This window comes from Bos indicus, chromosome 8 (genome assembly GCF_029378745.1).
Source record: "Bos indicus isolate NIAB-ARS_2022 breed Sahiwal x Tharparkar chromosome 8, NIAB-ARS_B.indTharparkar_mat_pri_1.0, whole genome shotgun sequence".
Taxonomy (NCBI): Eukaryota; Metazoa; Chordata; class Mammalia; order Artiodactyla; family Bovidae; genus Bos; species Bos indicus.
This window is the reverse complement of record NC_091767.1, coordinates 86956488-86969008: the sequence shown is the minus strand read 5'-3', so window position 1 is coordinate 86969008 and position 12521 is coordinate 86956488. Positions and strand designations below refer to the sequence as shown.

Sequence of the window (12521 nt, the reverse complement as noted above, 5' to 3'; positions counted from 1 at the left end):
AGAGTACTGGAGTGAGGTGCCATTGCCTTCTCCGCTTCTTAACCTACCTGATAGTAAAGCCCGAAGCAATGTGTAATATGAGAGTTACTTAGGCGCTAGTGAGCTCTAATCCGGTGTTCACCCCTGCTTTCCACCAGGTACGAACGACTTGGCTTCATTCTAAATCACAGCTCCATGAGAAAATGGCAGAACATCCTATAAACTGTAGTGGGCCCAGAGGCAGAGAAAACCAAAGGACTCTGCCACCCCAAGAACGACAGCTACGTTGAGTTTTTGTAGGTGCAGGATGTCACTGGGGAAGGGGTCAAATGTCCACACCAGGCCCCACCAGGAACTTCATGGGTGGCACCAGCAGGAAAGTACCAGGCTCAAAAAATCTTGTCTTTTTAAAACTTGAGATCAGGGATCCCCGTTACCTTTAAAGCACTCAGAGTTACCACCACATGATGTATTTTGGCTCTTAACTGTAGCTGGAAGAAAATCTTTTTCTTTGAATGCTGGGTATTTTAATATTCATGCATATTAGTCATAACGCTGACATTATCTTTTGGTTTGTAGCTCATTGACGTGTAGCTCATTATTGACCACAGGCTTTGCTTTATTTTAATGGTATCGTTTTGAAAGGGTGTTTGCCCAGTGCAAATCAGAGAGATGAGTAGGGAATATTGCCTTCTGGATTAATTTCCCATCAGAAACTCTCACCTCCTACAAGAATCGCTGAATGTGTGCATTGAAAGGCACTGGCCTCCATCCGTCAGTCTGATGCTTGAAGGTCCTGGGCTCCATCACTGCTACACAGCCATTGGATTTCTCCTGAATGACCATTTTCCCTGAGTGAGTCCACTCACAGTCTCCAAGTCTGCATGCTGACTTTAATGTTAAACATCTTTAATTGTTGGAAAATTCCTTCCCAGGACTTTTTCCCGTATTTACTGATTCCGCTACCATATCGTAGTAGTCAGCCTTAATTAAATCTTTTCCTTGTATGTTTGTTTAAGAAAGAGCCTCGAAAGTGCCAGCAGTACCTTCCATTTTCATGAGTGTGATTTCAGTGTTCTTTCTTGACAACAGTAAGGTTCCACGGTACCCTTCCCCTACCCAGGAATTTGGTGCTGTTTTTCTGAGAGTTGGTAATTACTTCACTACTCTAGTTTTCCTTTCTGTAGAGAAAGAATCAACACACTTATGGATCACGTCTGGCCCTGAGCTGCTTTTGTGTAGTCCTTGAAGAAAAATGGTTTCTATATTTTAAAAATATATATATATTTTTTTAAATAAAGAACTATGTGACAGAGATGATATGTGGAATGAAAAGACCTAAAATACCAGTATCTGGCCCTTTACAGAAAATGTTTGCATACCCTTGCCCAAGAGGGAAATCTTTATGTATATGCCCACCTCCCACCCATCCTTTTGGAGTAGATTGTCTGAAACCATAAGCATGTAAGGAGATATTTGAATGATAATGGAGAGATGCATGGGATATTTCAGCTGTTGTAGGGATCTCAATACTATGTCTGAGAACACACTGTTGCATTTAACAGAACAGAGAGAGCTTTGCTGTCCATTTCAGTAGTGCGTTAGGGCTGGTCATACTGGAATATTTACAAAGAGGGTGTATCTCATGTTGTGTTCTTTCCACAACAAAATAAAATTTAAAAGAAGAATGCTCCCTGGAAGGATAAAATATATTCACTCAATGAACATTTACCCAAATAGGTAAGTTTTGAGATAAAAAAAGGTTTAGGAGCCAAGAGTCCATAAATGGAAAAGGAATCAATAAATAGATATGAAAGAAATATCAGATGGAAGGATTTTAGTTTGTCTGAAGAGGAAATATCTGTTTGAGAAGAGAAAATGTGAAAACTAAGGCTGTCTTCGTATTGCATAATTTTGATTAGATATAAATAAATCTACTTACCATTCATTTCCTTTTTAATGTAGGAATCAGACATCATGATTCATAGTTTCCTGGGCACCATTAGCCAAGGGTGTCCATGTTCTGTGAACATAAGGCCATTCTCCAAAGGGTCAGCTTTCTCCATGGCCTAGATCTTGTGTCACTTGTGTGGTGATGTCTTCTCTCCAAAACTTTTGGGCTGAGTTATTTGGTCCCTCCAAAGCCTTTACCCGAAGCACGAATACAGAATCAATTACTCTACCTTATAATTCATTTATAGCCTTCTCCACCAAGGAAGTAAGCACCTCAACAGTAGGAAATGTGTCTCATTCACCATAGTCTACCTTTTGTCCTCTCTCAGGGCCTACCAAACAACAGAATGTTTGTTGAAAGACTGAATAAATGAATTCATTGTTATAGTATCACATGGATATAGAAGAATATAAACAAAGACATGCAACTTATCACCAAAGAAAGAAGGAAGGAAGGAGGGAAGGGAGCAAAGAGTAGAATAAGGTTAAAAAGGGAAGGTGGCATGTGGACTTCTGCCGGAAGTCTGAGGGTGGCAGAAAAGAGGTGTGGGGAGGAATCAGGAAGATCACCAAGGAAGCAATTTTTGTTGTTTAGGGCTGTCCTTGAATCACTTTTAAAATCCAAAAGGGGAGTCAGCTGCTCCAGGTAAGGAGCATTTCCTGCCCCCATTATTTATGATACTTTCTTACTTTTTTCTTTTTCAGCTGGTCGAGCATTATTCTTATAAATCAGATGGTTTGTTAAGAGTTCTTACAGTTCCATGTCAAAAAATTGGCGGGCAATCGGGTGAGTAGCCAAGACATTGGAGTCTCACTCCTTCAGATGCTGATAATAATCAGCCTCTGATTTTAGATTTTAGATTTGATCTGTTGCAAAGTCAAACCAGATGGGATGAGACTTTGGTTTTACTGATTGATTAAAATGATTACTCCAACTGTATATTTATCATTCATCAAAAACTAGTCAGTAACTTTAAAAATGGATTTGTTTTTATTGCTTGTATGAGAAAATTGAGGGAAAGAGGATAACAAGAAATGTATGCAGAAAATATATCTGCTTCTCAAGCAGTAATATTTTACAGTCATGTTGATTGATCTGCAGTGGAGGAGGGGATAAATAGATGGTTTTCACTGACACAGCAGTAATTGTGCATTTTTTTTCTAACCAGGAAATATTAACTTCCGTCCACAACTTCCAAGTTCTCATCCTGGGGTAAGTGTTACTTAGCCAGGCCATTAAAGATGAAGCAGTTGTATATTAGCACAATGAAAAGTATTTTTAGACAAAGGAGTAATGGTCATTGCTTTTATCACACTTGATAAACTGGGATTGCTGGTGCAGCTAGAATCAGCCTATTTTCAGTTCTGAGCTAGCTAAGTTAGCTTCTTTGGTAGGTTAAAATCCCTCCATTTTCTAAAAGTATATGAAATATCCATGTAACCCAATGTTAAATCAGAAATATACCTCCTGGTAGATTTTGGAAATGGTAACATATTGTTCAGGCTCAGCCCTGACCCATCCATGAGGAGTCACGTGTATGATCCTTGTGACCACATGCATGATGGGTAGTAAGCTGGGTATATAAATTGTCTCAGTGAGGTTGACTGCCAAACTCTTTTGGTTAAATCAACCAAGACATTGTTATCAGAAAACTCACCCTTTCCAGGGGAGCTGCTTTGGCCATAGCTTGGTGGAGGAAGGCTTGGAATGGGGGTGCTTGCTGCTATCACTTGAGAGAAGAAGCCTCTAGAAAAGGATGGAGTTGAAGGCTTGGCAAGAACCCACCACCCACTCCACATCAGTGGGTGGTGAGAATGTGATCTCTCCACACTTCTACATGTGGGTTTGGCCAACACATGCCTGATGCTCCTGAAGAGAGAGAATTCCAGCTCTCTCTTCCCTCCAGACTATTAGGAGCTGACACACAGATTTATACTCCAAGCAGGAATGATGTCCTGCTACTTTGAAGGGGACCTTACTGTGGACCTTTGATGCCCTTTAATGCCATTTGTGAGGTCTAAAAATTCCCCCAATATGAGCTATGTGCTCTATACCTCACTTTCTGCCCGTTAACCCTTAAAATCTGCAGAAGATGAAATGAACCCTCCACCCATGGTAGGGGCTATTGACTTGTTCAGAAGCTGCACCTATGCTGAACCAAGCAGTCTGCCTGAGGCAGCTTTTGTCCCCAAATCAAGAGAACTGAAATGCCAGTGAACTTTGGGATCAACTTCTAAAGTAAAGCACCATTATGGAGTCATCATTTCGTTTTACCCTTTACACGACTCATGGGCCTGGCAAGTCAACTTTAAGATTTTATCCACCATGGGACAGCTCCATTTTGCTCTAAGAGGCAGGTGGGCTTAGAGGTGAGAACTTTAAAAGAATATCATGGTTTCTCTTTAGTTGTGCATCACGTAATGGCTTCAAGGAGTTGGACATTTTGGAAAAACTTTTTACTGACTATATAAAAATATGCATGTTCCCTAAGGGTCCAACTCAGTGAATTTCCACAAATATCATAGAACCAGCACCCAGAAGTAACAAAATTGGGCTCTCAGAATTAGTTTCTTTAGGATGATTTGTCTTCAGTTTGACAGTAATTATATATGAAAAGTGGGCTATTTAATATGAAAACTTGAATCTTATAGCCTTTCATGGAAAATATTGCCAAAATATTTTTCCAGATCCTTCTACTCAAATAGTAGGTTTTTCTTGAAGCCTTTCTAATGATCACATGTTGCCTCTAGTGCATTTCATCAACAGAATCTGGAGGGGGTTACTGTAATTATGGAACAGCTGAAATAACATGTCATGTAAGGCAGCCTGTATTTGTTTTCTGAAACATTTACTATTCCTCTTTGCCATTATGGTTTCTAGACTTGGTCAGCGGGTGGAATAATCTCAAGAATCAAATCATACTCCTTCCCAAAGCGTGACCACAGAAAGGTGCTAAAGAGTCCCCTGCTTGCTGTCCCTGACTGAGTGGTAGGACAGACCCGCACTCAGCACCCACGCTCTGCCCTGTGGCTGCCCCTCCGTGTGCACTGCTGCCGACCCTCCTGCTGCTCTGGTCTCATGTCCCTGCCATGTGTAGCCCTCATGGGCAGCCCGTGCCCAGTACTCATTGTGCTTTCCATGTGGGTCCAAGTCCCTTTGCTGCAAAGTCCATCACCGTGAGCACGCTCTCTCTGCTACAATGCGCACTTGGAAGTCGTCTCTGCCAGTGTAATAAGTGGGAGGGAATTCTCATATGGGAAAGTCTTTTCAAAGGAAACTAGAATCACATGCTGCAGTGTTATGGTAATTGACTAGATAAATTACACATTGGTGGAAGGAATAGCCAAAGTAGAGTGGATCCTGCCCAATGACTACACAAGGTCATTGATTTTATAAATATCAAGTGCCATAGTAACTTCATTGTAGCTGTAGAGTTCCAACACAGAACCTGAAGTATATCATATATAAAGACAAGGTGGAATTTGAGGATTAAAGCATCCTTTTTACTTATGAGACAGTAAAGCTGACAACATATGGGCTCTCCTGGTGGCTCAGTGGCAAAGAACCCACATGCCAATAGAGGATACACGGGTTTGATCTCTGGCTCGGGAAAATCCCCTGGAGAAGGAAATGGCAACCTACTCCAGTATTCTTGCCTGAGAAATCCCATGGACAGTGGAGCCTGGTGGGCTACAGTCCACAGGGTTGCAAAAGACACGACTTAGTGACTAAACAACAGCAACAAAAGCTGAAGTATAATGCATATTCATATTTTGCTGTATGATTGAATTATGAGGTAAATAAAAAGTTTTTTTAATGACTCAGTTTTAATGAATCACCTCCCTCAAGAAATATTTATAACATGTATATGGATTTCTTATTTTTTTAGTTTTATCATTGTGGTATAAAATTATTTTATTAATAATTCTTTCCACTTTCATATCCAGTTAGTACTTTTCCAGACATATGTGCTTAGTTGCTCAGTCGTGTTCCACTCTTTGTGGCCCCATGGACTGTGGCCCACCAGGCTCCTCTGTCCATGGGGATTCTCCAGGCTAAAATACTAGAGTGGGTTGCCATGCCTTCCCCCAGGGGATCTCCCCAACCCAGGGATCGAACCCAGGTCTCCCACATTGCAAGTGGATTCTTTACCATCTGAACCATCAGGGAAGCCCAAGAATAATGGAGTGGATAGCCTGTCCCTTCTTCAGGGGAACTTCCCAACCCAGCAATTGTATTGCAGACAGATTTTTTATCAGCTGAGCTGCCCAGGAAGCCCCTTTTCTAGACATGTCAGCATATAATCAAGCATCAGTTCATGAAGCAGATTGCCTGAAGTACTTAGCAGAAACAACATAAATGAAAAGCTTAAAAGCCCTGAGATTTTCTTTCCTAGTGGGCTGTTATATTCTAGATATTTTCAATCTTGTTGACTACGAAAAAGAGAAGTGAGTTTAATGTAGTGTTTGAGGGGGAAAGTTAGGTGATAAATCTGAATGGAGGAACTATCTGTTTTGAGGCCACATTCTCAGTCAGGGTGGATCAGCTCATGGGAAACATCAATTATGTTGGGCTATTGCTCTTAGAGGACTGACCCTGAGAGCGTGTCCATGCCATGTTAGGAGCTGGAAGGCTGGGAGGTTGTCAAAGGAATGCATACTCTATGCCAGTACCCCTTTTGCCCCATGACTTGGTGTTTGTTTCAAGCCACCAGGGCCAATAGGTGATTGAGGCTTTGGCCTTGAAGAGGTCAGTATTCCCCGTGGTCCAAGGTGAAACTATCCACGGCTGCCACCTTCTGGCCCTCCTGGCCCTCAACCCCTGTCGGCACACACCCCTTCTCCTTGGGGAGGGTGCACCTAGTTGTCAAGATGGCATCTCATAGGACCATTTTCTGGGGAAAATAGGCCAGATGGTGCCCCATCAACTGAGGTGATTCAAAATATGCTCTGGTTCAGGGTGCTTTTCAACCATGAGTCATCTCTTTGAGTCCTTAATCAAACACTGCAGTGACAAAACTTCATATTATAGTACAACCTGGGGAAGGACACTGAGTTGCGCGTTCATGGAGCCCCATCGGCAGGCTTAGAACCTTTCACGCACCTGGCTTCCTTGGCCCCTTCGTGCATGGACTCTGTGTGGCAGCCATGGAGGAGTCCCTGTGGACTTGGACCACACTCTTGACTCCCACCACTTGGTTATCCATCATTCTCTTTCTGACGGCCCAAGGCCCGTGTGCTGATGCACAGTCCTCCATCCATGTGCAATCCCAGACATAAGCAATTTCACTGCAGAGAAGACACAGCTTTCCACATTTACCTTAATTCTGTAGTGTCCAAGGGCATCATTCAGGGAGGAGAATGTGATCAGTCAGAGATGTATGCATGAAACACCCACATTGCACTCACACACATACACACACATAGGTAATTTTTAACACACTTAAGTACATATTTATATACACATCTGTATACATGTACACACACACATATATATATTGACTTATCACTAGGGCTTGCCTTCCACAACTGTTGGGGCAAGTTCAATGTCCATAGGGCAAGTCATCAGGAAGGGAGGATAAGCAAGGTGGAACTGTCATTAACAGCCAAGGGTCAGTCACTCCCCCGCCCCACCCCTCTTAGAAAAGTCTCAACCTCTTCTAAGAACTCTTGACTTATTAAGTCAAGCCAACCCAGGATAATCTCCCTAAATAAAATCAACTAATTAAGAATTTTAATTACCTCTCCAAAATCCCTCCACAGCAGTACCATGATCATAGCTTGAGTCAATAACACAGCACTATCATTCAGGCCAGTCAGGGTGACACGTCAAGACGCTATCACCCCAGGAAACAGTAACCCAGCGCTGTGAAGAAATAAGCCCCTCTCCCACCCCTGTCCTTATTCCGAGCAGCCCGAACCCACTCACCCACAGTGATACAGAAATATGCAGAAGATAAGATCTAGTAGGCCTTTAGATTAAAGAAGAATGTCTAAAGAAATTGAAGAAAATATCAGTAAGACTACCAAAAAATAAAATACATGTGTGGATAAGAATCAAAACATCTTCCAAAGAAACATAATAAACTTGGAATAAATATTAGTAGTGATCATATATGTATATATACACATATACATATATAAGGTCAATATCTTTACTATATAAAGAAATTATATAAAGCAATAAAAGTTTTAACTATCTACTAGATTAGTGGGCATAGGATAGTTTATAGGAAAGAAAATATAAACACTTCTTAAGCATAGGAAAAGCTGTTGCATTTCATAAGAGAAATGCGAGTTAAAACTATGGTGCTCTCTTATGTCCATCTGTAAAACTAGCCCAAATAAATAAGCTTGGTGACACCACACAACAAGTGTGTGGTGAGTAAGCTGTACTTTATTGGAGAAGTGTGAAATGGTGCATGTCTAACATTGCATCATTGACAAAGTCTGGAAATAATTTAAAAATCAATGAGAAATAAATGAAATCAGTTATAAAATTCATACCACGATGGGTAGCTGAGATATAGAGTCATTTCCAAAATGCAATGTTAATTGAAGATGACAAAGTCGGGCACAAATATATGTGCAGATACAGTGTAGAATGTTCTAGAAGAATATAGCAAATACTGATAGCACTCGTTGCCTTGGGAGTAGGAAATGGCGTGTCAAGGAGACCCATTTTTTCATTGAAATCCTGTTGTGCCTTTTAAAATTTGCCCCTCTTAAATTACTTAATCACTTTTAAAAGACAATTAAATGTTAGAAGCTAATTAATCTGATTAATACTGTGGAAATACTTTTCTGGCTAAAAGAGGGCTATTGACTATTTAAATTTATAACAGCTTTGAAGTATGCATTGAGCTTTCATAAAAGCCAAAAATATCAGTAGTTCATTAACAAAGAGAAGCATTGTATGATTTAAGCAATGAATTAAAAATATTTTAATTGCTCACCAGAAATATTTTAGGAGAACTAATACTTAGGTCTTAAAAAATAAAAGAGGAATTTTCCATTATTTAACCAGTCATGAAAAAGACTTGTGGGAATTATGTCAAATATCCCATCTGTTAAGGTATAAATGACTTTCTTGAATTTGTTTATTTGTTCAATATGAATAGTTGTTTTTTAAATAATTCAGGCACAAAATGGATGTGATAGAGCCTGAATTAACTCTAGCATGCAGATAGTTAATGACAAATGTGTTATGATTTGCAGAATATTATTAATCAGATAATTTGAAATGTTATGACAAAAACTTAAGGGCAGGAGTATTTTTCTTTAGATATTAGTAACATTTTAACACTTGAAAACATGAATGAATTTAACTGAAAATAATACAAGCATAATCTACCCTCTCCTTGCTTCCTGCCATCACTTACTCTAAGGACTGGTAATCCTTACATGAATAAAATCCCTCCTATTGTTAGCATTGGAATATTTTTCTTTGCTGCCTTAAGTATGTAAACCAATCCTTCTATTGAGGATGACTGTCAGTTTGAACAACAGCAGCCTTAAAGACTGTGCTTCTGTTTCAGAGTTCAAAGGCACGTTCTCTAAGATGAAACATAGCGTTCACATTTGTCTTCGTTGTGGAAAAATGTTCTAGAATTTCACATTCAAATCCATTTTTCAGGTTTTATTCCAGCACCTACATTGCTGACTGGAATACTTTTAGACATTTTAACACGATTCATGAAGAATCAGCTAGGAGAAAGAAAGAAGGAGTTCTTAAATCATGCCCATGTACTTGGTAATGTGGAAGCAGTGGGCCACACCCTTGAGAAAATGTTTCCACATCATTATAAAGGACCAGCTCTTAGAGCTTTGCTTCTAAGGTGAAGGAAGATTAATTAGGACAGCCAAGTGCTTATTTTTATGGATCTGAAGCAAACGGAAGGTTATTTCATGCCCTGACCAAGGAGAGTCTGCCTTTAACTCTGGGCCCTTGGACTGGGACCAACGTCATTCCACTGAAGACCAGAGCTGTGTCTGGTTTGGGCAGCTACAATTTCTGAAGCCTACTGGCTATTTTTGTCATCGCAGTGGTTGAATATATTGTCATCATTATTACTGCTGTTACATGACTTGAAAATGTGTCTTAAGTCTAAAAATTAAGGTCTAGAAATGAAAATCAGAATACCTGGCAAAAAATGTTCCCGAGTCAGGAAACTCTGAATTAGCTCCATAAAAGCAATGTATTTTTCTTTTTTGTTCACTTCTGAATCTGTACTTCTTAAAAATAGGCACTCAAAGGATATTTGTCAAATATATTTTCTACTTGCAGCTAAGTAGCCAACAAGAGATCAGGGATCATAATTTATAACCTGTGCTTAGTCACTCAGTTGTGCCTGACACTTTTCAAGCCCATGGACTGTAGGGCGCCAGGCTCCTCTGTCCATGGGGATTCTCCAGGCAAGAATACTGGAGTAGGTTGCCATGCCCTCCTCCAGGGGATCTTCCCAACCTAAACAAATCCTATTTTTATTATTGTGGAGTGATCTGTTTTTACAATTTTTTGAAAATTGTAAAAATACAAGTTTTGAATTTACAAAACTTAAAACTCACAAATTGCGCTTTGGAAGGTGGAAAGCTAAGGTAGCTAGTACCCTCTAGTGGTGTCCTGTGGTTTGACTTCGGTTTCAAATATCAGCAAAAGTAGAGGGAAAGCAACAGTCAACATTTCATTTATACCTTGTTCTCTATGCAGAAAAGGGGATGTTATTGATTAGGGCAGAATAAATGATAAAATACAGAGCAGAAATAATAACTACAGATGATATAATGGATCAGCAATATATTTTTCATTAAATTAAAAGGCATTTCAATTCTAAGCATTAACAATACTTTGCTAATTTATCATTTTGCCTTAGAGTTCATTGTTTACAAAGTCCTCAAATCTTATTTTCAATCAAGCATTTGATTCCATAGGGTTTTGTTGTTGTTCTACTGAATGGTAGAATCACCAAGTGCTTTGGGAAAGATGAAACTTGCATTTGTAGCTTCATCTTCAAATAAAGTCAATACGGCCTTTTTAGCAGACACAGTAGAAAAACCTCCCATTTCTTCCAAAGAGCATTCTCTTTGGAGTGTATTTCCATTCTCTGTCCCAGTCAGGGTAGGGAGGGCCGAGGGGTCCAGGCAGGGAGCTGATGTGGTTATTGAGGGAAACTCTGGGTTTAGGCTACAAAGTCTGGTAACCACATAGGGGTCTAAGTGGGCAGTGTTGAAATGAAGCCCTTGAACCACCTTGGCTTAAAAGATGGGGCTCAACCTTCTCGAGAGGAGACCCACAACCCATTTTCTTATCCATAGACAAGACAGACAAGGGATGGACACCACACAGCCAATGAAAGTATGCATCACTCTGTCCAGGGCTGTAGGCAAACTGTGGCCATCACTACTGATTCCTATTCCTCATGCCTAGTGTCTTTTTCAGTACTTTTTACATCCCCACCTCTGTTTTTAAATTCTCCCTGGCAGGATTCATATCACAGATCATTGCATTCTGGCTTCAAATGTAACAGCCTTTATGAAGTCTTTCTGCTCCAGAGAACATCCCATCAGGGTGGAGGGGCTGCAGTCCTGGGATACATCCCTAAGTGGGCAAAGAGTGGGAGGCCTTCCAGTGCAGAGAAGGGGTATCGGTGCCTTCTCCTTGTCCATAATGGCTGGTCCTGGGGTCATGGTTTTGCTTTTGAGTTCAGAACCTTCCTACCTCGAGGGAAAAAATTAGAGAAGTTGAAATGATAGTCAATGCAAACCTAAAAGAGAATTTATTTTTTAATTTGAAAACTATTTCAATCTTGTAGTTTGATTACCGGAGGGGACTAAGCAGAGCAGGAGTATGGCAAGCTTTGGGAATTACCTAGTTTCTCCTAGGACAGTTCCGTTGAGACAGGGTAATTATAAATAAAAAGTGAACTAACTGTATATCCAAGAGTCTTATAATCATATGTTAATTTTTTAAAGTGGTATATTGTTATTTGGAATTATCCACACCTATTAATAGAACTTGAGAGAGAATTCATTTTTAAATCACATTAAAAGTGTTTACATTTCACACCTCCCAGTTTGAAGTTTATCTCCATTCACTGGTTCATTCATGTTATGTTTGTTGAACACATTTTTATTTAGCAGTGGTTGAATGAACAATTTAGCAACCAAGCTCTGGTGCAGTGAATAAATGATTATATCCCCTGTGACTTATATTCTATTTTCATTCTTGATACATCACAGCTGTTTCTATTAAACAGTTTGATAAGAATGCTGAGATAGTCATCAGAAAATGGATACAGTGGCATTCCATTGACACATAAGAGTGGATGTCCTTTAGCTTGTCAGAAGGGCCTTTGCAATGGTGAGCCAGGGCTCTATAGAGCTCGGTAAGCAGCAAGAAGACAGTTTCAGGCACAAGTGACCATGTCGCAGAAGTGATGCACTGTGACTTCATTACTGTATTTTTGGATCCCGAGCTGGGGATGTCAGGAAGGCAGGTGAACATTCTGTGTGTGCCAGTAGATAAGCGACTGTGTAAAATTCAGCTTACTGTCTGTTTCTCTAAATTTCTCCAAAATATGGCAGTATCT

The 12521-nt window shown here is 40.1% G+C and overlaps 1 protein-coding gene across 6 annotated transcripts in view; it reads left to right on the top strand.

The window, feature by feature from the left end:
* The window catches only part of SYK (spleen associated tyrosine kinase), a 109460-nt gene that overhangs the window by 71809 nt on the left and 25130 nt on the right, over positions 1-12521 (top strand). For 5 of the 6 annotated variants that reach the window (XM_070795177.1, XM_019966623.2, XM_070795179.1 and 2 more), the window contains 3 exons: positions 2638-2719; positions 3102-3145; positions 4814-4882. In XM_070795177.1, the coding sequence (XP_070651278.1) occupies positions 2638-2719; positions 3102-3145; positions 4814-4882 (195 nt within the window). The remainder of the gene's footprint in view (positions 1-2637; positions 2720-3101; positions 3146-4813; positions 4883-12521) is intronic. The other variant, XM_019966624.2, reaches the window with a different exon arrangement.